Source organism: Perissodus microlepis, chromosome 7 (assembly GCF_051167445.1).
Source record: "Perissodus microlepis isolate ML-2025 ecotype Zambia chromosome 7, ASM5116744v1, whole genome shotgun sequence".
NCBI classification, from domain to species: Eukaryota; Metazoa; Chordata; class Actinopteri; order Cichliformes; family Cichlidae; genus Perissodus; species Perissodus microlepis.
In genome coordinates this window covers 16,825,432-16,852,932 of record NC_140467.1, presented here as the reverse complement: position 1 = coordinate 16,852,932, position 27,501 = coordinate 16,825,432, and the positions used below count along the sequence as shown (strand labels likewise).

The following is a 27,501-nucleotide window of genomic DNA, read 5'->3' as shown; positions in this document are numbered from 1 at the left end:
GCTGCAAGAATGACAAAGAAAAGAGCAGAACAGTATATGAATGTATAGTTAACTACACTTTTATTGTTCCTTGTCCAGCCAATGAGAGGTTTCAGTTTCATCCCTCATATATGCCATTCATGTCCAACGAAGCACTGAATTCCAGGAGGCAGCCAAACATGCTGCCACAGCCACCAATGATACTATCAAATCGCAGCCATTGCATGTACCAGACTGCGGGACCACTTCTGAACTCAAATGAGTGAGATTCCTTTAGTCAGTTTAAGATTTTCTCTCTCGCTTAGCAGCTAACGAACATATTAGTCTAGGATCTACTCCTTCTCTGACGTAAAGGGATGCCACTCAGGTATGGAATGTGTTTCACATGAAGCCGAGAGGCCGAGAAGTCGCTATGATGTGGAAGTGTTGCAAAGTAATGTACCACTTGCTCTCCAATCTCATGCATGTTATAATTTTGAGCCGCTGCTTCTTCCAAAAATGTCAAAGTTCAAGGCATTCATGCATTTGGCAACTCTTTTTTTTATGTTTTGTGGCATGAAGAAAAGTCAGGAAAAAGCACTTTGTGGTGGACATTGATATCGTCACAATGTAAGAAGCATGACCAACGTCAGTCACACAAGAGAGAAATCAGAGGAACTCAAAATGTACCGTTTGCTCCTCCAGTTGAGAGAAATAAACTCTGAAACTGTCCAACCAGAGCTGGGCGAAGACATACAAATATAATATTAAAAAACAAAAAAATGACAATGTTTATATATCTCTGATCATATGTTAATAAAAAGACAAAAATGTATTCAGAATAACATCGTGAGCTTTGGATGAGCTCTTACAGCTGACTCGGATGGCTTTGCTTACCTTCTGATTTTTAGAGAATGAAAACAGGTGCTAATGCAAATGATCCTGTTAGAAAATATAAAGTAGCCACAGGTAATTCAGACATTGCACAATTATAGGAGGGCATGAGCGTCGCTACCATTCACTCTCACTGTTAATAGGGACTCACACTCAAAGCCATAAATGAGAGATATTAAATGAAACTGATCACATTAAATAAAATGCCAACATTCGTTTACAAAGCACCAGGTGGTACCACTGAGGTCCTAATGATACAGTCAAAACAAAGTAGATTTCGTTTAGATCACGGGCGATGTCTTTCAGTCTCGGTTGAACATCAATCTAAATGTTTCTGCAAAGCCTTCATCACAGTCACACACTGTTTGCCGCAGTTTTACATTTTAAACTTCCTTTAGACGTTGTTGGCACTTCCTGCTGCTGTGGGTTGGTTCCAATGGATTCTGTATTTGAATATAAATCTGCCAAAATCAGAACACTCTGAGCCATTTCAATCGTCTCTTCATCAACATGCGCACAGGTATTAGTAAAGCTTATGTTACGGTTTGGAGGTAAGCAGCAATTGCATGGTTAAACCAATCCACTTCTCTTTAAAAAACCTTGTTATACTAGACAGTAAAACAATATCAATTACTGATTACTTTTCAGCATGGCATCATCTGCTCATTTCTCTACCTGCGTCTGAAAGGATGCAGGCGGTTGAGATTTGATTTGACTGTATCTCGTTAACAGAGGGTGTGCTTAATTTAAGAAAAGAAAATTCCACCGAACAGCAAGCCATGAAACACATGAAGATATTTTTTTATAAACTCATACACTTACCCTTCACAGTTACTTGTTTACCTTATATTATGGAATGCACTGTAGGAAGAATTTTCCAGAACGTCACAGACCAAACATACAGCATCTTTATAATAAGAAAGAACAGCGTTGTGATTTAAAATGACCAAACAGCCAGCCTATCAAAAGTGCAGCGTTTGCACTTCCAGAACGTTTTAAAACAAGTTGCTGTGAAGGATAAGTGCAGTCATTTATATAAGGCATATTTTTAAAGTTGACAGAACTCCTTTGACTCCTCCAAAGAGGCCATTTTTGTGGATAAATAAGGAATGTCTTTGTCCTTTTTCCAATTTTTCCATTTCTGTGTCCGTTTCCACAAACGTATTCCAGAGGAAAGAGCCAGAACATGGCATCCCAGATTACAGGGCGGAACTGAAAGATTGTGGAAAGAGGCTCAAAGTCCTTGCAGGAGTCTCCTTCACAGGAAGTGAAGACAAAAGATGGAGCTACATTCAGAGGTTCAGGCAGAGGAGAGCCACAAAGAGCAGGGAGAGTACGCTGAGAGACTGGGCGGCCGAGACACCCCCACCTGACAGAGAAGGAGAAATGTAGGTATACCTTCATCAATAGCTGGAAACTACAACAACAACAATGAGACTGCACATCACCCCTAACCGTGCCGAGACACTGAGTGTCACTGTTGTGTTTGCAAAATCAGTTTCAACCTGCTAGGTGATCAAACAGATTGTTCATTGTCCATAAACTGTATGTAATCTTAATGACACCTACCAGTATGCTTTTAATTATATTTTTATATATTTTGTCTTTGTCTTAGTATTTGCTTTCGTAAGCCACTGCAACACTTTGGTAACTTGCAAACATAGAAGATGGAACAGGAACGTTATTATTATTATTGTTATCAACATCCGGAAATACTGAAATACTGTACTCCCCACCAATCCTCAACCATCAAACTCAAGACCATGTTTGGAGTGTGAAGTGTGATATACCCCATCTGTGTGGATAATGCCTTAAATGCCCTCCTATTTGTCAGTGCCCTGCACTTGAAATCCCTCATGGCTGAAATTTCCCGGTCTGTGAAATCACGCTGTCAGGTGGGGTCTGGACTGAATGATAAGGGATAAGGAAAACCACAGGAGGGGTTTCCTCTTCTCATCAAGATCAATTACAGAAGCTTAAGCTCTTCTATGCAGTCGGCCTGCCCCGTCAGTCCATCAGCCAGAGAGAGGATCCAGTCAGCGGGCTATCAAGGCTTTAGTCACGGGCCATCTTAGCTTTCCAATCTAAAGTATGTAACCAGAAGTGACAGCTCTGCTCTGGCCCATGGGAACCCTCTAGCTGTGACAAATGATAACCTACTGCAGACTCTGAACCTGTAATCCCACCAGAAACTGGCAGGTCAGGAATGAAGTGTGTGTCTTTCCCCACAGGAATATGGATTTTAAATGTCATCAAATTACTTAAGTCTTATTTTTTTCCTGTGAGTGAAACTAAACCTGGGTGGTGATGGAATAGAATTTTCATGGGTGATTAGTTTCATGGAATAAGAGTAATTTAATCTAAAAAGATAACAATTCAAAAGGAATTTGAAGGAATGTTTATCTCTTCTAAATTTGTTCTTTCAGGCGTTTTAAGCCACATACGTTCTTCCATTTAAGCACAATCAGACACCATGTTGACAGAATTAAACACAAAAGCCAACTTAGGAAACTAGGGACCTTAAATCAACTCAAAATCACTTTATTACCTGTGATCTGGACTGTGGTCGTAGCCCCATCTCCTCCTTCTGTGTGTGCCCGGACCTCCACCACATAGTTCCCATTTGGATGTAGGGGAAGATCAATGTTTCGCTTGTAGGTGTTGTACAGAGTGCCTGTGGTTTGGCCCTCTGGCCTGTATAGTACCTGCGTATGCACATATGTATAATGCATATTAATACATAGCGAAAAGGGTCTCAGCAGCTATTCTTTTTATTTAAGAGATGAAACAAGAATGATGAAAAGATGAAACTCACTCGGTACCCTTCTATTGAGGACTCATTAGCCATCGGTTCCACTTGTTCCCAGGCAATATTTATTGACTGGCCCTTCACTTTTTTAGCTATTATTTTGGGGGCTCGGTCTGGTGCTGGTGAAGTTAAAACAAAGCAATCATGAATATGTTTATTTTTAAATGGCTCAAATCTTGTGTGCAGAATGCACTGTTCTTACAGACACAACACTGTGAGCTGTTTTCCAAGCACTTCGCTGTTAGTTAATGATAAACTACTGTAAAGAGCAACATACGGGGTTTCTTGGTTAGGACCCGGAAGTGGTGGCTGGGTGGCCCATATCCTGCAGAGTTGTAGCCTCGAACCTCAATAATGTACTCTGTGCAAGGTCTCAGATTTTCTAGTTTAGTGTGGTTCTCCCTGCTAGACACGGCAATCGTCTCGGCCTGCCCTTCACTTTGACCAGATTCCCAGTACTTCACCTGGGAAACACAGACGCATGGGTGAGACTGCAAGGATACCATCTTGGTTTCAAAGCGCTCTGTACAAGTGAAAACCTTATTAAATGTAAGTATCAGTTTAACAGTTTTTGAGAAATGCTGGAGAAAAGCACGTCTTTATATTTAAAGTAATATGTTTGTATTGATGTGTGTTTTGATGGATTTAAATTGATTGTGGTTTTCCTTAGAGGTGCTTAAAGTAAGTTTGCATTGTGAGCAAAAAAAAGTCACAAATGGAGGTGTTTGAATCAGCTAAAGTGATGACTACTACTGTGATCAAGCCTCATAAACGTTTCTACTGACCTGGTATCCATCTAAATTATTATATGAGAGGGGCATCCAGGACACAGTGGCAGCTTTGGCAGAGAGAGCTCTGGCTTCAACAACTGCAGGAGCTTCAGATGGAGCTAAAAAGAAACCCAGAGAACAGATTTATATTCACCACAAGACCCATGTTTTAAGGATGTCAAAAAATTACATTCATTGTTTTCTTTTTTTAATCAAACACAAAGCAATCCAAAATTTTTAAATATTTAGTTTAACATACACAGACTTACTATACTAAACATTGGCTTATATTTCTTCATACGTATCCATTGGCTTCTTTTGCTTTTTGTTCTCTCAGTGGCATTTCTCTTGATCCGCCATCAGACACTATTACACGACTTATGGAACATTTAAACCCTGTGTGTAGTCTTTTCTTGCCAGGAAACTGTCCTAAAATGCTAAACTGCCATGCTGTCGCCACGTTGTAAACAGAGGCAAACTCTGAGGAAGATGGTTTGTATGCATGCGCAACCAGCCTGCACGCAACTATGGTCACAGATTTGCCCGGCGACGGCTCACTTTGAAGGCATAACCGTAAAAATCATACACCCCCACCAGGCAACCGTTTCCTGATTGTGTTACCATGGCAGCAGGAGCATCTCTGTCACCCATCATGCTTGAGTTTCTAGTGGTTATCTCAACTGCTTGTCAGTGGAAGCTAATAACTTGCTAAATGCTTTGCATCTTTGGGTGAGTTATCAGCTTTCTGGTTCATGCTACGTAGATCATAATAATCCCCCAACAAGGAACCCGAGAAGAGAAGGGGGGACGATGGGTTCACTTTCAAGGGGTATTAATATTTCTCATTATTATTCATGAGAGCTAATATTAAAAGGATCCTACTTCACAGTGGCGCACTGACTAGCAGGACTGAGCAATCCCTCATTCTCTGACACTAATAAAATAGAACCAGGTTGATCTGCGATGCTGTTTTGAGATCACCTTAGCACATTTTTCCCTGTTACAGATGAGAGGGCTGAATCTCTTAACCGCTCACCGTCTTGTGCAGAATAGATGATGGCTGTTAGGCTGTAGGGTCCTTCTCCCTGGACGTTAAACGCTTTGACTTTGACTTGAAACTCTGTCAAAGGTGGGATGTCAGAGGCTTTGTGGACGTAGCGCCTGGCCTGGGGATCGGCTACTGCCACCCGTTTCCACTCTTGCTCACCTTGGGGCTTGAAGGCCACAATGTAGCCAAAATTAGGCCCATAGTAGTACTCTGGCTTCACAGGCTGTTGACAAAATGAATAATAAATTGAGAAATGGCATTTGGCAAATGTTTTATTTAACACATGTCACTCTTGACCAGCTTTTATAGCAAAGTAAAAAATAGCCTAACTTAAAAAAAAATCTAATTTCACAAATCAGATGATATTTAAATACAATTTAATACAGTGACTGCACTGTGTAAGGCATCTGTTTTATATACAGCAACGACACAATTGGTTCATCCTTCTCTATCATCACACCTCATTTCCTTTGTGGACACCGTGTCTTTGTCATCGCACATGCACAGCAAGATAAACATATCATCTCGTCCTCCAGCTGCTCTGGAATTGAACGGTCATGCTGCAGCCAAGAAAAATACAATTTAGCCATAGCTAATTTATCAACGGCTGCAGCAGAGAAGCAACACACCATGAATTAGTTCAGTCGCTGAGTTGGTTTATTTTTCACGATAGCGATCGTTTTATCATTCCCGTCTTCTCTACTGCATGATCTGTGGTACGCTCGTTGTTCTGATTAACAAAGCAATTGAAAACCTATCACTGTGCTTTATTAATTACCAGTTTAAAAATTCTGCATTACTTATCTTAAGTGTAACTGGCCTTTTTTCAAATTTGCACTACTGTCCATGTACATCTCAGAAGTTGCTCTAGTTATATATTTATATCTATATTATATATCCATGTACATCTCTGTTACTATATTTGCACTACTGCCACTTTTTATAGATGCCCTGGAGTGTCCTTTTATCTTTTCTTATTTCTTCTTTTATACTACGGTGAGAAAGAAACAATAAGCTCTCCTGTAAGTGCTGCACATGTGGTGAATAATAAACAACACAATAAAATCTTTGGATCTTTTACTGGACTTAATTCGAAGAAGTGACACATCTTTAAGAGCCTAAAAAAGATTCAACTGAAGCATTTAAGACTACGAGGACCTGAATAACTGAAATCCTGAGCAGACATCTGCATTATCTGGTCTTTCTGTGCCCTTTTTCAAACTCATTTTAATAATTTATTGGATTTCTGAAACACTGACCCACATGGCTTCCCACTCTCTTTTAAATGTAAATCTAAATGTCAGTGTGACTATTACAAATTGAACTAAAAACTAAACATCTTTTAGCAAGTTTTCATATATAAACATGTAACCCATCTTCCCACTTTACCCAGTGGAAAGTCCCAACCTACCGTCCATGTGATGGTCAGTTCTCTGCTAGCCCCTCCACCCCCGCCAACATCTGAGGGCGCCACCACAGGAACTACAATGAGACGGCAACAGCAAAACTCTGAGCCCACATTGCTATGAATCCACGCAAACAAAGCCAAACCACACAGGCTGTAACCTAGCCCTGCCAATGTTGCTCTAACATCCTTCCTCTTCAAATGCGGTATCAGTGTCTTCTCCTGTGCCAAACGCAACACCTAAATGTCCACGTGGGAACGTTGCCATTCAGGGAGACAGAGAGAGGGACAAGTTCTTCTGTTTGCCTTGAGTCTAGTAGCTCACTTTCAACTTATGATTATTTTTTCAAGAGAGGTTACTGTAAGTCTGTGATTCCCATTTTATAATTGAATTTCAGTATACAGTTTCACCAAAGTGCTCATTTGTGGAGGTTTGTGTGGTGAGTTTTCTGCACTAGAAAGCGCGGCATGATGGGATTTATGCTGACTCATTTCTCCAGTGATACTTAATGTAAGTAAACAGTGCAATAATAGAATGATGATGAATAAATAACAGAACGGAAAGCTGGACTGTAGTACCACATCTCTTTTTTTCCCTTCCACTTCTTGACCTATTAAGTTGCTCTGATTCTTTATTCCTTCTTATATTTAGATGTCCAAAGTCAAAAAACAATCTTACCTGCTTCAGGCGTTTTAACAATAGGCGATGGGTTGCTTGGGTCTCCTGTTCCCAGAGTGTTAGTAGCAATGACCCTGAACTCATAGTCTGTCCAGGGAATCAAGTCCACCACTGTGGTCATCTCTGCGTTCCCCTCTACATTAACAGGAACTATAGAAAGACAAGTTCATTTTAGTGCTATTGCTCTCTACGGTTGAATATTATATGCCGGTTGTATCCTTAAAACAAACGTGCAGTTCTATTTTGGGAACCCATCCTATGTTTTAATTCACCGAAGCATAACTAAAGTATATTTAAGCCATCTTTAAGAGACATTAACCACCTTGTAGGCCTATAGTATCATTGTGTGGCATGACCACAAATATTACAGCACCAGACCCAGCTCAGCATTACGGTAGCAGTGTTTATTTTACCAACAAGCACGCTCGAGCTCTTACATGTAGTGGCATTCTTCCAGACATCGTTTGAGAACTGGTCCTTGTACTGGATGGTATATTTGGAGATCGGACTGTGGTTGTCTGCACCACGGCTCCACTGCAACGTTACACTTTTGTCTGTTTTTTCTATTATTCGCACCCCACCTGGAGCACCAGGAGGACCTGGGCAAAGAGAAGAATAACAAGAAGGCTTAAATTATTGTTAGAAGGGAGGCAAACATAAATGTGGCTGCAGGAATCCCTACAAATGCTCACTTTGACTTTTTCCTCAAGCAGTCAATAAGTCTCCTACATGCAAACTGGAAAGAAACTCAGTTTAGACCCTGAGCTGTTTAAAAACTTTACAAACTTTCAAGATGTCTAATGTTTGGTGCATATGAAATACTGCACATCAAAGCCCTTACATTTCCCTTTTTTTTAAAGAGTTTTATTTAAAAGACATCAGCAAAGACTGATGGATTAAGGCATTAGAGCTTAGAAGCCCATTGACATACATGAACTAAAGCTTAAGCAAAAGCTCTACAATCCAGTGTTTCTCTTGGTCCTAATGCTCCTCTCGATTCTTCCTTTGGAACTTAAAAAATGGCTTAATAGAAAACCCAGACTGTGTCAGGGTTAGACTCCCAACCCACAGCATCAGAAATCAGCCAGAATTTACTTTTTTCCAAATCATGAATGTGAGCCGAGAGAACTAAGGCGATTAGAGAGCCAAAAGCCGGACAGGCCTTAAGCTTACCCTCGCCTCCAAGAGTCAGGAGAGAAGGCTTAGTTGTTACAATCTAATGTAAGGAATAAAACACTGCACTTTAGGTTTTTGCAGTTTGGAGCCCATATGGAGGAGTCCTTGAGTACAATCAAGAGTTTAACAAAGTCTGTAAATAGTTTTCCTCGTTCACAGCAACACTTCAACATTGCTCCAAGACTCCTAACTTTACTCTGTTTACACGCACGCATACATTCACATGAAAACAGCTCCACAGCCTATCTTTAATCCCTGCTAATAACAGGCTACAGGTGCAGAGCTGTGTTTTGAGCTTGGACACTCTCCTCAAGCAGATCTGCTTCCTCATCTGCCATGATAAATGGCTGTCTTTCATCTCTCCCTCGTTGCGCCCCAGGCTGCTGGCATTTGGCACTCCATTAGGAGCAGCCCCGGACCTGTGCTTTGGTTACACTCTGGGAAACGTCACAGTCAGCCGCTGTGCATTCACCTGGCCATCTGTCAACACCTGCTCTGAAAGCAACAGCAGCAGCAGCACACCCAAGACACACCAGGGATCACTGGCAAGCAATTCACTGCTAGAATTCCTATCTAAAAAGATCCTTTGTCCTCCAGCACTGGGGCCTGTTTCAAGCGCTGAGGAAAGCACTGCAAGACAAGTTCTCAGTCATCAAGAAGAAGAAGAAGGTGAAAACAAAGTGCGATGAATCATCCACAATCTGAAATACAGTAAAGAAGACACAGAGACCTCCGAAAAAGTGACAGTGTTTGCTTTGTGTATGTTTACATCTATATGAGGTTGGAAGAGCAAGTTTAGAAATCAGCAGCTGTCCTCATTGAAATACCGTGCTGAGAGATTGAAATCACTGATTCATTATATACTCATCCCGAGGCATTACGCTTGGAATATAAACAGGTCAGAGCTGGCACTGTACTAAAAGCATTGCTTTTTAGGTCAAATTTTTACTTTGTCTGTGCAACCATAGCAACAAGCACAAACTTTCCTATAAAACAATTCATCTTACTTGGGACTGGGTGGACATAGCAATTTGTTTCGGATAAATATGACCAGCAGTGTGCCACCGTGCAGCCAAGCAATGCCATCTTGAGGCAAGCCACCAGCATTTATACTTGTCCCATAGCAGAAATGCTAATGCCACTTGGTATCTGACTAAGTTAGTCTGACCTTTTCAGGGTGGAACCAGTAGATGCTTAAGTGTTCTGTCTTATGCTTGAGGACACAAGGCATTTCCTTCATCGGCTTTTTCAAACATTTTCTCCCTCACTTTTGTTAGCATGGAGTCTTGGGTTTGACAGATTATCTGGCAAAAAAAGTTCTACGGTCTGGTTGCTCGGGAGAGATTTACTTCTCTAAACACGCGCTGCACAAAATGCAGTACTTGTGCTGTCTTTGAGCCTCGTTCTTTTAACATATGTGCACTTTTTACCTGCATGTTAAAGGTCTATCAACAAGAGCCTGGGAACATTGAAATTTAGCAGTAGGAACCAGGGTTTTTTTTCTACTTTTGTTTGCATTGTGTGGTTTTTTGTCATCTAAGTTAGTTTGACAATGTCTGCATGACCAAGGCAGCAAAATATTTGGATGTTAATTTTTCCTGCAATATTAAAAATACATAAATGAGCAACAACCATTAAACATAGGAGTTTAAGACTCAAAAACATCAGCTAATCTTTTTCGACAGGGCCCTGCAGGCTTATTTTGTCAGACGTGATTGACAGTGCGTAAAAATGCACCAGCTGCCATTTGACTTTAGGTAACATGTTGTAATGTAACTTAATCCTGATTAGTGCATGGGAGTACGTGACTGTTCGCCAACGGAGGCCCACACACACTAAGACTGTGAGAATTGTGCAGAAAAATTACATAAATATCATGTGAAATAACAAAAAAAACCCTGTCTTTCATAGATACTATGCATTATGTGTTTGTTTAGTTAGCTGAATGCTTTGAGACATTTTACATACATGACTCTTGACTCACCCCTGACAACCAGGTGGGCAGAAGCAGTGATGTTGTCAACAGGGGTCTGTGCGGTGCAGGTGTACTGTCCCGCATGTTTCAGCTGAACATTCTTGATGAGCAGCTCGCCATTCGAGCTTCCATTCTGATCAAAACAACACAAGAGACAATGCTTAAGTTTAGAAGAAGTATACACTATGCATCAGCCTGACAAACATCATAAAATATGGAAAAATGGCACATTAGTATTAGTCTAGTAACTGAAGCAATCGAGGTGAATTGGGCAGGGAGTTAAACAAAGCCTCTTTTCGCATTCACAAATGTCGAGCTCAGCACACTGAACAGTCAACGTTCTGACTGAATATGAGATTCAACTTTAAAAATACATCAAACTAGCAGTCTTGCTAATGCCACACAAACAGTATCAAATGGAACTGAATCCTGTTTTTACGAGGGGAAAATCATCCCTGCATGCAAAAATCAGGATGTCATCAATCACAGTCATAATAGTGTTTGCCTAGCAGGCGGAGTGACAAATGAGAAAAGCTAACCACTAGCTTATGGTTAGTGCCTTTAAGAGGCAGAGAGAGAGAGCGGGAGAGAGTGGGTCATGTCAACAGTAATAGATGTTAGCAGAAATTGCCATTAAACGGATATACTGTGCGCTATTCCCGCCTAGGAAGGTATGTGAAATGAATTTTAGAGTCATGTTCATTTATATCCGACTATACTTTTCTATACCAGGTATTCCAAGTAGTGCATCAACCTGACCTCAGATATGCTTAGGATGTGCGTGAACTCTAGGTCAAGGGGATTTTTTTCAGTTTTCAATTGTGGCCAAACCTGGGTTATTCAAAAACAATAAATGGAACAACATGATGTCTCACTGTGGTGCGTTCGTAATGTTGACTGTCTATGTGCAGGTCAATGACTCGGCCATCTAGGGACCAGATGAAGGTGATATCTAGAGACTGATCGTGTGATGCTGCACACTGCATCGAGGTATTCTCTCCCACTTTAACGTCAGTATTAGATGGTGCCAAGGTGATCTTCGTAGAGTCTGTGGGGAAAAACAGGAAGATAAATAGGTCTCAGGGATTATAAAAAAGAGTCAGTTATTTAACTCATGGGTAATTTGATTAAATGAAAATCAAAGAAAGAGCAGATTCCTTATATAAAAAAATAGACTTAAACAGTTCAAAGATGATCAACTGTAGAGTATTTGATTGGGGTGTAAAAAAAAAAGCGAGAACTCTGAAATATCAAAAATAGCCAGAAGAGGGCAGAAAAGAGCTGCACATCCATACCAACCGAGCTAGGTGTAAAAACACAGAATAAAAAGCTTGACAGCTCTGACTGCATATCTAAAGAAAACAAACAACAAGGAAAACAAAGCTCATATCAGTCTCTGGGGATTTCTTTTTCTTAATTCTATCAGACAATCCCAGTTTATTCTTCTTCTTTTTCACTGAAACGTGTGGGGGCTAAGCTGAATCTAAAGCAGCAACCTCATGTCATTGCCCTTGGGTAACGACTGAATGTCCCACGAAAGCTTGCTATCAGCCTGCAAAGAGGGCCATAACTCAACGATAGCAGACATTTGGAGGTCGCTACTGCTTGGTGGGACTGAGAGTGGCAGCAATGATTGCCAGCTAAGGTTGACATCAGTCAAAGCAAGTCACAGCTGTCCTGGAAACATCAGGGATACAAAGAGAAGCATTAAACATTGTTCTTCAGCTGGAACTTGCCCATAACCAACAGGTCGCCGGTGCTATTGGCCTTGCCCCGGTCATTCTCTGCAAAGCAGGTGTATCTGCCTTCGTCTGCTCGTGTCACATTGAGGATCTCCAGGCTTCCATCCTCCCAGATGAACACCCTGTGGAGAAACCAGAAGTAATAGTTCACACACTCAGGAGAAAGCCTTATGCAGTGTAAAATTTTTAGCACAATATGAAGGTCAGTAGCCCAGTGTGTAGTCCAGGGATATGTGGACTATAAAAAAATATGAAAGTACTCAGAATATGTGTCAGTTCCTTAATGAATATTGAGTTTGCCAAGGGAAAAAAAAAGGAGGAGAACTTTTGGAAGCTTGTGCAAGGAAACTTGTACTAACAGCAAGGCAGCAGTGTTTGATTCATTTTTTTTTTTTCATATTCGTGCATGAGAGACAGCCTGCCAGCTGCCACATTGCCACTCCACCCCCACCCAGAGTATTAGGATGTATATGTTCCACAGTAACTTCCCTGCTGCTCCTCCTTCAAGTGAGTCCCGCTCTGAGGTATTTAGGGTGGGAGAAAAGTTGTTGGGGGTCTCAGAGCTTACAGATTAGGCTTGTTTTGCCAGTGAGGAGCACAACACAGGGTTTTAAACACCAGGCCGGCCACACTAATCTTGAGAATGAGCTTAATGTTAGCCACTGGTGATGGCAAAGCTGACAAACAACAAGACTAAAGAATTTTTTTGTGGACAGTATATAGTTGGTTTAGAAGATCGAGAGATTATTTAGATCCCCAAAATCAAGCCAGTGTACATTTTTCACAACTAAGTCAGCACCAAATGACATTTTATTCCCAAATACTTTCCCATGGATAAATGTAACCCGGATGTGTCAGGCAGTCACTGAAAACAGTTTATGGTTGATGAATATTGGAATTAAAACAACAAAGGAACGCTCTGGTAAACCAGCCTTTGAGAATGAATACAAATGTATAAAATATTCACAGATTCGAGGCAAACAGAAAGAGACTGTTCACCTGGTAGAGTTGGAAAGCAGCTCAGTGTCTTTGCTCCAGGAGAAGGCGGGCTTTGGGGCCGCTCTGGGTCGACACTCAATCACCACCCGGCCATTTTTGGCTGCCAGCACTCTTTTCACTGGGTTGTGTTCAAATGTGGGAGCACAGTCTGAGGAGTGACAGTGTTGGTTATTCATCTCAAACATGGTAGAGCACAGATTAAACACGGGAACGCACGCTCTCATGACACTACCCTAAAACATTCAGTGGAGTGAGTTAACATATTGTACAGACGTTTTCAGTATTTGTTTTTCAGATATGTACAGTAAATGCTGATTTCAAATATATATATCTATCTATATATATAGATAGATATATATATATATTTTCTGGCTAAGCACAATCCCCATGTCATAATAAGCATCTATTAGTTAGCGTGAAACGTGACACAGCCGTGGGTGTTGTGATAGTTGTTTGACTCACCAAAGACACGCAACTCTGCATTGGCATAAATGACTCCGTGACGATTTTCTGCTATGCACTGGTACATCCCTGAATCATCAAATGTCAAGCTGCTAAATCTCATCTCTTTCCTGTCAACCTGTGGAGTGCAAAGTAAAACAAAATAAAGCATCTTTTCCCATAATGTTTGAGTTCTGTTACAAAGCAAATGGCCATAATTAAAGTGATGATGGCTGACATGACGGCTACTGCAGTTCATCTGCCTGGCAGAGGATTTCATTAATGCATAATGATACATCCAGCAACCTCCCCCATGTTTCTGTCACTGGCTGCTCTCTAGAGCATTTTCGAGCCTGATGACAGTTGCTTCTATGGAGCATTACACAACACATGCTGGCACCTGCTCAAAAACAAAAGGTGCTTTTTATTGAACTCTCCTGACACCATGTCTACCCACAGTGCCAGCTTCCTGTCTCTGCTGTGCTCCTGTAACAACCCTTGGCTGCATACCGAACAGAGAAGAGATCTAGACAGCCACCGAGAGGGCTCTGAGCATTTTAGAGTCATAGCTCATTTGCATTCACAGTTACAAGACAATAACAATCTATGAGTCTGAATATTACCGGTTCTCCGTTTTTCAGCCAGCGGATGTGTGGATTAGGCTTGCCACTGGCTTTGCAGGACATGGTGTAGTCGCTCCTGAGGTCTTTTTCAGTGCTACGGATGTGCTCCACCCACTCTGGAAAAGCTGCAAGTGAGAACATTTAGATAAGGGGTTTGAGAAAAATCTTAAGATTTACCCTGTCTGGTGACAGTGCTAATAATAGCAGTGCTGACGAGTTTATCCCATAAAGCACACCTAGGAGAGATTTAATACAACTGATAAAGACTTTGGAAAACTACAGTATAAGTTAAGACAAGAAAATTTCAAATTACCTTCCACAGACACGCGAGCGGTGTGGTAGTCCTTTCCTTTCGAGTTTATCGCCTCACACTTATAGGTGCCACCGTCTTCAAATTGCACGTTGTACAGATGCAGTTGAGTCCCCGTCATACGCACCTCGTGGTTTGACGGCAGATGTCCGTCTATCTTCTTCCAGCGGATCTCAGGGACAGGACTGAAAAGGGCACACAGGGGAAAATAATGCACGAGCAGGCATAAGTTGTAACGCTTGTTGCATGCTCCACTATACTTATCATTCTGAAACATGGGTTGTAAATCATGTGACTTCATGAGCATTTGTCAGCAGCTGTAGAACTTTGAGAGCTCACAGAATGATATGTTTGGATCTGATTTCATTGTAAATGGAGCAGAACAGCCTCTGAAACTGAGTTCATATTCACTTAAACTTTCCTTTAAGAGTCGTTTTTATTGCAGATTACCTCTACGTGGCTGGCTAGTATGAAATTCTACAATCTAGCATTTTTTGTTTACCCATATTCTCTCTTACTTACTTCCCCAAAGCAAAGCACTCCAGGGTGACATTCTGCCCCACCAAAGCAGTGGTGTCAGGGAACTTGACTCTTAGGTCAGCCGGGTATTTCCTGATAGGACCTGAGTGGAAGAGCAACAAGTTATGATGTGTTCTGATTCTTAACCCAATTTATAGATGCTAACAAAACAAATACTTTGAAACAATTTTGTGTTTGTTCTCAAGGTTTTCTTTGAAAATCTCACACCAGATTCACCATAATGCGTATATATGGAACTCTTATATCCCATACTGTGTGTATGATTAGGTTATTTGTTTCTGTGAATGTAATTTTGTCATTTTTTAAATCTTACAAAGAAGTATTAATCTCTTCCTACTAGGTATCCTTACTTTTAATTTGCAGTTTAAAAACTCTGGTCTAGGACTAGATCCAGGGCCCTGGATTTCTGAATGTCTCATCCACTCTGCTGTTTCTTTATCAACTGAGTTACTTTAAGTTTAACCACTGTTCTATAGCAATCAGTAATCAGGTGGTTAAAACACAAGATATAAGCAACAAGGATGCCGTTGCTGACTGATGAACACACATGGGACACAGTGAAATCTGGACAAAGGTTTAACATATACTCAGAGCATTAAAGTGAAAGAAATGCCTATAAAATGTAATAAAAGCTTTATTCAGAGCCCTAAGCATGACTCATGTTTACATGCTTAAACACATTAACATATTCTGTATACACATTTATAAAACCTGGACAAATGCACACACACACACACACACATAAAAATTAGATAGAGGTAAATAATGTAACATCATGCCCAGAAGACACGGCATAATACATGTATGCCTGAGAGAGCCCAAACAACTGCTCAGCTCTGTCCCCGGCCCCTTTGATGGAACAAATCCTTCTAGCTTGTGTTCTACTATTCAACACATGCTTGCCACAAGAAAAACTAGCTCAGAGTTTGACAGCGATGAAAGTAAACGTCTAATGGATTCTTGGAAATCCCTTAAGGAAAAATGTTAACATTGCTTAGTTTGGTTTTTGAACCCATTACTTCAAGCTGTTCAGATACATACGGCCTAAATAAATAAGAGCACATACATCTCTTTAGTTTCTGTCCTTCGTTTTGGCACAGTTTATGTTTCCTCTTGTCCTCTGTAGCCAGCTGGCTCTGTCTCAAAACAAGCATCATGTGTCAGTCTACTACTGAGTTCATTTAGTTCTGTAAATTTAATTTAAAAAGTCAATACCAGGGACATGACCTTAATGCATTTAGAGCAAGCAACGCTGTCATTAAACACAGTGCTACAGTAGGGACAGGAGGAAAGAATTGCAGCCGACGCAGCATTTTAATCACTTCCTGTCTTCAAGCATCTCTTAACACTTGAGGTCCTGCTCTATAATCACACCTCACTGGCAAAAGAATGTGAGAATTAATACAGGAAACCACTTCTGAGGAAGTGTGGCATTTATAGTAGACACATATTAAATCCCTGTTGAATCCCTCCGTTTTACTGACATAATTGCTGTGCATTGCAAGCATAAATTGGTATTAAACACAGTATTTTACGCTTGAATTCTTGGAACCTTTTTTATAATTTTGTATTCCATTTTCTATTTGTGCTTTCTGTTAAGCTGCAGAACCCAAAGGTCTGTTACTACTACTTTAGCAACAATCAGAGTCAAAAGCAACAACAAATAGACAACAAGAAGTAGAAACCAGAGTACTAACGTTCAGTCTGAGGCTCGAGGGGGATGTAGTTGGAGAAGACACTCTTGGAAATAGACGGGCTTGAGGCGATGCAGGAGTAATTTCCTCTGTCCGAGGAGTCCACCTTAGAGATATAGAGGTTGCCTGTTATCTGGGAGACAAAACGTCGCTTGTCCGGTATGATGAAGGTCGGGAATTCATTGAGGATCCAGCGGAATGACAGCTCGGCTGAACAGAAAGAGGAACAGCAAAAGGCACCTGTCAGTCAAGAGTCTGGGCTTACCCACTGCTTTTGAAACAGTGAAGGAGGCTGGATGTGAAGCAAGGGCACTCTGAATGATCTGGTAAGCTTGTGAAGACAGCAATCTCTTTATCTTAATAGCTAAGAAGCTGAACCATGTCCTTAACAACAGTATACAAAATATCTGATTAATTCATTTCAGTTCACCAAGTTCATGAAAACAGCAGTGAGGATATGTGCATGAATGGTCACAATTATTTAACATGACTGAGTCGCTGTGTCAAGGACCACAGTAAAACTTAAAGCAATGCAAGCAAGTTTGTTCATTTTCCATACGACTTGTCTTGGTCCCAGAGTTTTGTGGGTTCAGATTTCTTTCGGGTTTTTGTGAAGGGATTATGTTCTATTCTATATTGTTTACGGTCTTCTGTAATTAACTAGATGTTAATGCTGCAAAATATTAGGTCTCATTATTTTTAGGAACATCCAGCAACAGCAGGCTAAGGCTTCACATGTAGTACCTGGATAATGCGGTGGGGGAGCGCAGAGCAACACGGCCCCCTGTCCCTCTTTGACATACACTGACGACCTCTCCTCCGATGAGAAAAGATCGAGATCTGAGAAGGGGAGAGAAAATAATCACATCCCGTCATCACATGTTTTAAAGATCTCTGTAAAACGACACTTACGGTGTAAGTTTTGTATAAAGATCGACGATTCTTTTGGAAATGAGTTGTGATCTCTGAGCACATTAGCATTTCACAAATTATATTTGCCATACTGAATTTGACTTGTCCCAGTTGTCCTTGTCATTTCAGTTTGCATAATATACATGAAAGTACAGCAAGGCAGCATGCTTTACACATCAGACTGTAAATGGAAAGCTTACATCCAAACTGGACAGAGGCCTCTCTGCTTACGACCGTGCCATACGTGTTGGTAGCCAAACAGGAGTATTGACCCACATGTTCAGTCTTATCAGGCTTGCTGATGACCAAGTTCCCTCCTACTAAACTGTAGTGACTACCCCCTGCATCCAAGTCAATTTCCATGCCGTCCAGCTTCCACCTGCAACACAAACGATCAGGGTTAGCACAGCCGCCCTGTTTGAAAGGTGTCAGAGTCGCGTGCTTTTTCTTGTTGTTTCTAGTTGATTTTACATCGAGTAACACGAGCAGATAACTTATCTGAAGCACTGACATACATTACAAAGTCTGACAAGTGACTGCACTAAAGCTGATCTTTTACCGTAAGTTTACCAGATTTCATAAACTGAGGGCTTCTCTATTAAAAAAATGACAAATTTTAATGCTTTGAAGGGCAGAACAGAGTGCACTATAAATGAACCCTCTTAAACACTCAATGCCAGCTGCGGTCAAAGCTAATTCCTTCCCCTCTGACATCTAATTCTGGGCTCCTTGACAGTGGAACCGATTTAAGGGATGTAGAGCAATCTAATTTACATGTATTTGCGACTAAATTGAAACAGATGATCTAAAACACTTTAAATTTTGAGCTGTAAAAGAAAGTCCAAAAAAATTAAATGAAAAAAAAAGGTATTTTTGCTAAATCTGCTTCAGAATTTTATTTGTTATTAGGATTTTCCTCAGTGTCTCCTTCTTGGAGTTTACCTGATTATAACCACAAAGAGAAAATATAAACATGTACTGCAAATAAAATAAATAGTGCCACACACAACACACTTGGAGTTCCATCACCATTAAGGTAACATCTTTGTGAGCACGCAGTTTGACAGCAGGTCTGAAAACAGTCTGAGGGATTGTGAGAGGTGAGAGGCACATAACATGCACAGCGTGTAGTGTATATGCGGAGCATATGTTACTTGTATGTGGCAGGTGGATTGGCTCTAGCCCGGCAGTTCATGGTAATTTTGGCCTCGGGTGACTCCTCAGGGTAGATGGTATCCACCGGCTGCTCCTCAAACACTGGTCCGTAACCTGTGACTTCATCTGCAGGCAACAAACAAACAAGACCAAGGGTTAATAACTAAGAGCAGTCTTACAGAGAAGTGAAATCAAGTTTCAAGAGCATCACATTTGTCTCCTATTTGTCAGCTGTGGGGCAGTTTAATCAAAAACAAGAGAACTGGATTCAGAAATAACACAAGAAAACATACAAATAAACAACAACAACAAAAACAACACGCTGACTAGATTGTGAGATTGCCTCTGTGAGGACCTGCCAGTTAATGTCAGCCTGATTTGCGTTTTTCACAGACATGCACACCTCTAGCGCTTAGACGCCGGGTTTAGATAAATCCCAGCTGTAGCTGTAACTAATCTAATTCTTGAGTCCGCACAAACTCTCTTTCAGGCATCGAGGGTAATAAGCCTCTGCTTTATTCCAAACCACAAACTCACACTAATTATGGCAGAGATGTGCTCAGTCAGGTGCCAAACCAGAGTGACGCATTTATCAGTTGCCAGTGGATATGTTATTGTTCCACACTAATACAAATCCTCCAAGTGGAAATGCCAACTTTACTTAGCATAATCCAAACCTGCTTCATACCGCATGTGTCATCCTCGGCACTGCGGAGAAGCGCAGCACAGGAAATTTCAGATTCAGCGCTCTCCTCGATGAAAACGCGTTTCTTGGTTCAAGCTTCCTTTTACAGCATCGTCAGGCACACGTAATTAGCCCCAATTACTCATTAAAACAGACAGACATCACGAGCAAAGGCATGAATAAGACATAAACACAATGCCAGGCTATGAATAAGCAATGAGGCGAAATGTTCCCAAATGCTGATTATTCTCTCAGATCAAGAGCGTGTGTAGGTGACTGCGGCAATACAAATGTGCGGACGCGCACATGTGTGTTATTCCCTCGCGTCTCTGAGTTCTAAGAGAGCACAGCTGACACCTCAATGGGGAGAGGCCGGCTCTTTCAGACGGCGCCTCTTCGATCCAGGGCAGTACTTACAGATTCGCTCACTCTGAAAATGTCACATCGACAGACTCGGCGACCTTTAGAAACCCAAACAAAGGACCATTATATTTATAGGATCCTTCTATCCGTAATTTACATCACAAAAGCAGTCGGATATATTTGTGTAGCGTGACAACAAAATAGAACCAGAGCTGTACACATTCCAGCAGTCAAATATGTGATTGCTGGCTATTTTCGTCAAGGAATATCCAAAACGCATCATGCAGTTTAACCAGTAAATTAGATGCATATTCTTCTGCCTCGACTGTCACGAACAGAAAAAAAGCAGGAAGGCAGAATTATAACCACATTTGCAAGTTAGCTATACCCTCCGCAGCCAACCAGAAGGCAACAATTAAGACATTAGGAGACAGGATCATCTCCCACTCACACTACAGCAGCCAACCATGTGCAAGTACTTGACATTGATGTAAATCCCAAGGACTCTGAATTACCACTGAGAGAGAAATTACACATATAATAAATGGGCCATTGAGGGGCTGATGGAAGGCAAATTAAGTGAGGATCTATGTTCTGGGAACAAGAGAGGTGAAAAAAGAAATGAAAGAAACAGAAAATGTGAAAGAAACATAAGATTCAGTAGAGTAAAGGGAATCTAGTGACCCTTTTCTACTGCTAGGCTTAGGCTGTGCTGCGTTGGTGTCATGAAAAAATACTGCAAATGCGAGACTGTGGAGGTTGGAAGGGAGTCACTGAGGCTGCACTGCAGTGCTGAAATAGCAGCTGAAGTGTAACTCAGACATGAGCACTGGTGCCGTTCCTATGCTTTTCCTGTAATGGGGGACGTGGCAGATGGTGGAAGGGGGCTGTTAAACAGGCCGCACAAGACCCACAGCCTGGAGACACACACGGGCCTCTTACATTCTCCCTGCCTCGTTTCATTTTCTCTGTCTCAAGCTCTCCCTGGATTGCCTCTGTCCCTCCACCACCTTTCCAATCTAAATCCTGCTGTCACGGTTTGCTCCCCTTTTCTTTGATTTACTTCCACAACTACTTGGGTCTCTGAGCTTTCTGGTTGTTAAGGTTGCTTTATTCAGTACATGTTCTGTTTTGGTTTTTTTCTTAGTGACATGTCTTGACAGTCTTGACATTTTTATATAACCCAAATATGCACCATTTGCACAAAATCTAAGGATTTCTAGAGGATGAAGCACACTGACACCATTATCACAGGTGGGATTTGTGGCTCTGAATCAAATACGGGATGTACTGCTATTAAAATGTGTCTTGCCAATTATAATGCATCATAATAACTTTAATAATCAATTCATTTTTTCTAAAGTGCTGTATGTTCATCTTAATACTTGCAACATGAAATAGGCATTAAAGCTGCTAATCACTGTTGTGCAAAAAAAAAGGTCTTTTCTCAGCTCCCCACCTAAACTCTTTGCGCCCTCATTTCAAAGGAGTCTAATATGCGAAGTTCAAAACAAAACACAATACGATACTGTCACTAGTCACTCCATTTCATTCTTCTCTTTCCTAATCTGTATCTCTCACAGGTTCTCTTCTTTCCCTGCATAAAACCCTTTCTGTTCTCGTTTTGGCACTACTTCGCCTTGGATGTACTGAGCCTTCCCGTTTAGCTGGCAAGTAATTATTTACCCAGTGGTCAACTGAGTGATCCCACCTCCTACTTACACACAAAAACACACAAAGAAAGAAAGAAACCTGGACAATAAGTCTCAAGAAAAGGCCACATCTGTTCAAAAGGAGAAGAAGCACACACACAGTCAGGAGCGCTCTGTCTCCTGAGCCTGCTGGAAGTGATCTTCCACTGGACCTGCTTCATTATCAGACACAGACAGTCCGATTCAGCTGAACAGCAGGTAAGCTTAGACTCTCATTTGAATTTGAAAAACCAAAGCTTGTTATTTCAGGAGGCTGTTATCTTTCATAGCAATGGTTTCTAATGAGACATCAATTATTCATTATGGTTTTAGGTATAATCTCAGTTGAATCACAATTACTTGCTGGCTAGAAATATTATGAAACATATATTCAAAATCTGTTTGTTTTTTCACTTTTAAGTGCCTTTATTTTATTTGCAGCCATTTCTCACATTGCCATTCTGCAAAAAACAATGTTCTGAAGCAGTTTTCCTGTCGTATCCCAGTAATCACATAATTAGTCCAAATCCCCGAAGAAGATAATTCTCTAATGAATTTAACTTTGATCACAACCGTGCTTTACAGCAACATCTGTAGTATGGCTTGTTTGCATGACCAAGCGAGTGTCCAAGTGGGACAGATAACATATTGTATCCTTCTGGCACTAAAAGCACAATGCAATAAAATAATTACCCACAAACCCCCGAGCTACATCATGAGCGAGGGTGGCAAACCAAACTCTCCCTGGAGTGAAAAACCTACTTTTTAAAATCGTATGTTTTAAAAAAAAAAAAAACTTGCCTCACTGCAGGTCAGAGTACTCACAGAGGTATGGCCCAGGGTACGGCCAGGGTCAGTCATGCAGGGTATGTTTAATTTGTTACCAGCTGTGCTGTTACAACTGCACTCGAAAGAAAATATTGTTTAATAGAGCAGAACTATCGAAGATAATATACATCTTTGAACTTGAGTCCAAAAATTTTCACTTTTATGCGCATTGATGTGTAATGCTCGATGACTGGAGTCTCCGTATTAGTCTGCAGCTGTAAAAGTTTGCTCTGTATGTGTGTGTCCAGCTGAGAAGTGATTTAAAAAGGCAGCATTAAGATTTTAATACTTTTACAGCCATCGTTCAACCCGACAAGGGGTGAGCACTTGGTACTAAAGAGGCAGACATTAGGTGAGCTCTACTTTAGCTTTAACAGCAGGATGATGGGGATAAACACTGCTACGAGCTGAATGATAAGAAGTTCAGTTATATGAAAAAAAAAACTGCTTCTGCAGCGTGTCCCAGCTGGGAGGCTGTCTACACGATGTTCTGACCTTTAAGAAACTTGCTATCGACACCGATGACTACACCTTCATCCTTATCCAGGTTTGACAAAGAGTTCAAAATCACCAAGCCTAAGCAGCAGTTTCTCACATTTCTTTCAGTGCCGAGTGACCTTAAAAACAACTGATGTGGGCATCAAAAAACAGCCAGCAGAGCCCAAACTACATCGTGTTCTGTTATTTCTGTAAACATGAAGAAATAATGTCAGCTTGTTCAGGAGGTGATACTCCACAAGGACACATAAGAAAAAAAAAGGTCAATACTTCAAGAAAAGGGGAAAGACAATCAATGCCAAAGCATCAAGAACAAGAACAAAAAGTGACCAACAGAAAAACAAGATGCTCACTGGAGCCATCAACAATTCAACCTGCGAACAGCATCACATGTTTCTAAGCAACAAATCAGCCTTCCTTCTACCAATTTATCCCTTGCCGACAGCCTGCTTCACCTTTATTTTTCTCCTAGAGACAAGCACACTGGGCGAATAGTAGGTCAAAAAACAGAAATTACAGCCTCTCCTACCTTAGAGACCAAATAATCAAAACTATCAGTAAGTATAAAGTATAATGATTCGTAAACTAGCTATATAAATATGTAGGCTGTTTCAATCAATTATGTAAATGTAAATATGACATTTTTTTTTACATTTACAGTGTGTGTGTGTGTGTGTGTGTGTGCGCGCATCTACATATATGAAGACAAAATGCACATTATTTCCCTTCTTTGTCTCATCTATCACCCCCAAATAGCACCACGGTGAAGCCTGACAGCTCAAATACAGTTTCTAGCTCTAAATACCAGCCTAGATTCATATGCATAACATCTTGGATCCAAACCATCTCTATTAGAATTAATGTACATCTGAAAGAAGAAGAAATGCAGAAATAGAAACAGTGGAAAAAACATTATGTCTGGGTTTTTTCATTAACCCTATCCCACTGTGGACCACGAGAAAGGGAGCCATCTGTCACTGCTTGAATGGGAATCCTGAAAGCGAAATTCTCTGGTAGTTTGACCACTTCAGTTGGCAGGGGTTGGACAAAAAACAGTGAAAGCCTATTTGTAGCACACTTACTTCCTCTCTTGGCTTTTAAGAGTATCTGCAATAATGAGTTGATCAACGTAACACAAAAGCTTGAGAACTGTTTACTGTAATTAAGGAGAACAATAAAAAGAAGTTGTATTTATATTATAAATAAAGCTATGCTTTATAATAGTTACACTGTATTGTTTTTATGCTGAACCCTTAAAGGCAGTTGTATTTTATGTGAAAAGTGTCTGCTCACCAGAAGACTTTTTAAAATAGCGTGTCCTCGTGAACTATGTCAGCTGCATCTGCAGCTGTGTAAAATTTGGTGAAGCAGAGGTCGGCATCCTGACGTCTTGCAGGAATAAACACATTAAAGAACCAAAGTGTTTTTATTTCTGTAGGAAGGAACAGCAAATAGAAAACTTGGCAAATGCCAGTGAAGAGTTAGAGCTATTTTCTTTTAATGCAAAAAGAAATCAAAACCCTTCTCAAAAAGTCTAGTAACATAGCCATGACTAAAAACAGAGGCTGTCAAGAAGGCCACAACTCCATTCACCTGCCAGAGCAGACAGTCTCTGGTTTAGAAAATATAAATCAGATGGAAACGAGCCTTTGAATTTTGGTACATTCCTGCTTTTGATAACCCGTCTCCATTTACTAGAATGCTCAAAAAGATTCAAAGGCACATTGGCAAAAGAAATATGTCTATGGCCAAGTGTCAAAAGATATTCAGAAAACATAACACATAAGCTTGTGGCCTTTTCTGTGACCTCAACACTTGATCTCTGACATTTATGAATGTTTTTGTTAAAGGGAATCCCAGCACAATATAGGCTGGTAATTATATTTGACATATAATTACACTTACCTCCATAAAAGTCAGGTACCTCCCCAATGACAGACACACCTGGAACATTTAACAAAGAATGTCAAGTCAAGCCAGCGTACAATCTCGGCTCTGTAAATATGAAATACATTTTTCATAATATTAAAACAGAATGGAATAAAGCAGTCCTACCAACCAGATACTAAAACATTTATCGTAAGTGTTCAACACAGTTCTGTACTTAGACTTCATTTATACTTTTTGTGTCAGTGTAAGTCTTATTATGGGCCAACTGAACCACAGAATCACAGACACACACACACTAACTGCCTATACTTCTGCTGTAGGCTAGTGTGTACTTGACTTTTGCCCAGCTGTCATGGCAGTAATGTCACATTAATCTTTGTTGGGGCTAAACTAAAATGTCAAGCCAATGTTCTCTACCCACAATAAAGACCAGAGACTGCTGTTTGGCTGTTGTCTGCTTAGATGAAGCAGCCATGCTATACCTGGATTTGAACTTTAGTTAATCATGTACGATGCATGCAGCTGGTACAAAATACAGCTAATGGCGTCAAAACAAAAACCAAAAGACAAGATAATACCCCTGTTTTAGACTCTCGTCACTGGCTTTATAAATGACTTCAAGATTTTACTGATCACACTGAAATGCTGCAGGGTTTACAGTAATTCTCTGCTACATTGCTGCTCTCCTGTGAGCCAGTGTACAGACCCATTTCCAGAGATAGGGCTCTACTGTCTGCATCTTAAACCTAGCTAAAGATAAAAGATGACCAGTCCTTTGCTACTATGTATCAGAGGACCTGAAGTGTGCACAGTCGGTGTCACATCCATGCTTTTATTATATATTAATAAAAAACATCCTAGATTCTATTACCAACAAGACAACTACTCCTGAGGAGTATTTAAAGTAAATTACAAGAAAGTTGCCTAAAAGAGCTCAGCTTGTGTTGAAGAAAAGGCAGTCTTATCAAATCTCAGTCTTATCAAACTCATTAGAATTGTGCAAATTCTGTTTCTGCTTTATATGCAATATGTCTTATATTATAGTTTAATGTATGTTTGCACATATATATACATTATATGCACCAGATCTGCCATAAGTAGTTGTGATTCTGACAAAACTCAGAAATAGAGAACGTACTGTAGCATTGCATCCTCAGGGGAATGATGAATATAAAAATCCAAAGAATTTTTATGTATGTTATCTATATAGGGCTGTGCGATATGACCAAAATCTCATATCCCGATATAAGAATTCTATCATCCGATAACAATATAAATCACAAAAATTTAACATTTTCTGTAAATTCTGTGAATCTTGTGCAGCTCGACTTGCTCAACTTCGACTTGTTTCTAGCTGCGCGTCATGTAGCTGGAGTCAAGTGTTTTAACCGATGCATGAAACTATATATTTTTAGACATAAGTTGTAACGGCCACCGTTTTCTTTGTGAGTATTTATTACACGACGTACTGAGGGGAAAAGCTTGTTCTAACGTTTGAGTCTAAGGTTTATTTTTTTAGCACCTGACGGCTATTTTTTTCTTCTCATCCATAGATACTCTGCATACTCTTTCACGTGATTCAGTTTATTTTGAAAAGTCTCAACAGGATCTTGCGCTTTATTGTGAAAGGTTTATGTTGAAAATAAACAAGCGGACACGCGGTGGTTTTACCGTCTTTGTTCCTAACGACAACGCATAAAAACAGGCGCTTGTCCATCCGTAGTGTGGTTATATTAAATATAAGAGAAAGAGAGAACTTTAGGAAATTAATATAGCCACTACAGTGACCATCAGAACGATGAAAAAATATTGCCGTAAACGTTTATTTTGCGGCACCACGAAACAAACGATAGCGTAAAATTAAACAATAGACGTTTTTATATCATCATCCGATATATACTGTTATATCGAACAGCCCTATATCTGTATGTGAAGTTTTTTTTTTAAAAGCAAATAGACGTTAATAATAGGGGTGCAACAATACTTGTATCGATATTGAACCGTTTGATACAGTGCTTTCGGTTCGGTACGCATATGTATCGAACAATACAAATTTTTTTATTTATTTTATCAACTTTTCTTCTGATGATTCTGTCTGTGTTGAGCGCTCAGTGGATCTGCGTTCGACTACTCCGCCTAGGCTGCACTGTCGAGTGCAGATCCACTGAGCGCAGCGCAAGCTAGCAAGACAGAAGCTAAGCTCGTTGCAACATGGCAAATTGAACCTCCCCCACCCTCATTCAGATCTGGCGTTTGGAACTATCTTGGTTTTCATGTGAAGTATGACCCTGATGGTAAGCGCATCATGGACAAAAGTAAAACAGTATGTCGGATGTGCCACGCAATGCTCAATTACATTGGTGGGAACTAGTGCGTTAGCGCAGTTAGCTTGTTAACGTGTTGACGCCGTCCAGCC

At 40.6% G+C, this 27,501-nt stretch overlaps 1 protein-coding gene across 2 annotated transcripts in view; it reads right to left on the bottom strand.

The window, feature by feature from the left end:
• Positions 1-43: 43 nt before the first annotated feature.
• The window catches only part of cntn1a (contactin 1a), a 60,562-nt gene continuing 33,104 nt past the window's right edge, over positions 44-27,501 (bottom strand). For both annotated transcript variants that reach the window (XM_084933884.1, XM_084933885.1), the window contains exons 3-24: positions 25,101-25,139; positions 19,130-19,256; positions 18,176-18,354; positions 17,808-17,903; positions 17,067-17,273; positions 15,352-15,451; positions 14,833-15,014; positions 14,520-14,644; positions 13,918-14,035; positions 13,456-13,603; positions 12,451-12,578; positions 11,590-11,762; positions 10,724-10,847; positions 8,001-8,162; positions 7,564-7,713; positions 6,891-6,961; positions 5,468-5,702; positions 4,447-4,550; positions 3,939-4,125; positions 3,668-3,780; positions 3,401-3,557; positions 44-2,221 (exon numbers count right to left, since the gene is read on the bottom strand). In XM_084933884.1, coding sequence (XP_084790010.1) covers positions 2,145-2,221; positions 3,401-3,557; positions 3,668-3,780; positions 3,939-4,125; positions 4,447-4,550; positions 5,468-5,702; positions 6,891-6,961; positions 7,564-7,713; positions 8,001-8,162; positions 10,724-10,847; positions 11,590-11,762; positions 12,451-12,578; positions 13,456-13,603; positions 13,918-14,035; positions 14,520-14,644; positions 14,833-15,014; positions 15,352-15,451; positions 17,067-17,273; positions 17,808-17,903; positions 18,176-18,354; positions 19,130-19,256; positions 25,101-25,139 — 3,002 coding nt within the window. In that variant the 3' untranslated portion in view covers positions 44-2,144. The remainder of the gene's footprint in view (positions 2,222-3,400; positions 3,558-3,667; positions 3,781-3,938; positions 4,126-4,446; positions 4,551-5,467; positions 5,703-6,890; positions 6,962-7,563; positions 7,714-8,000; positions 8,163-10,723; positions 10,848-11,589; positions 11,763-12,450; positions 12,579-13,455; positions 13,604-13,917; positions 14,036-14,519; positions 14,645-14,832; positions 15,015-15,351; positions 15,452-17,066; positions 17,274-17,807; positions 17,904-18,175; positions 18,355-19,129; positions 19,257-25,100; positions 25,140-27,501) is intronic.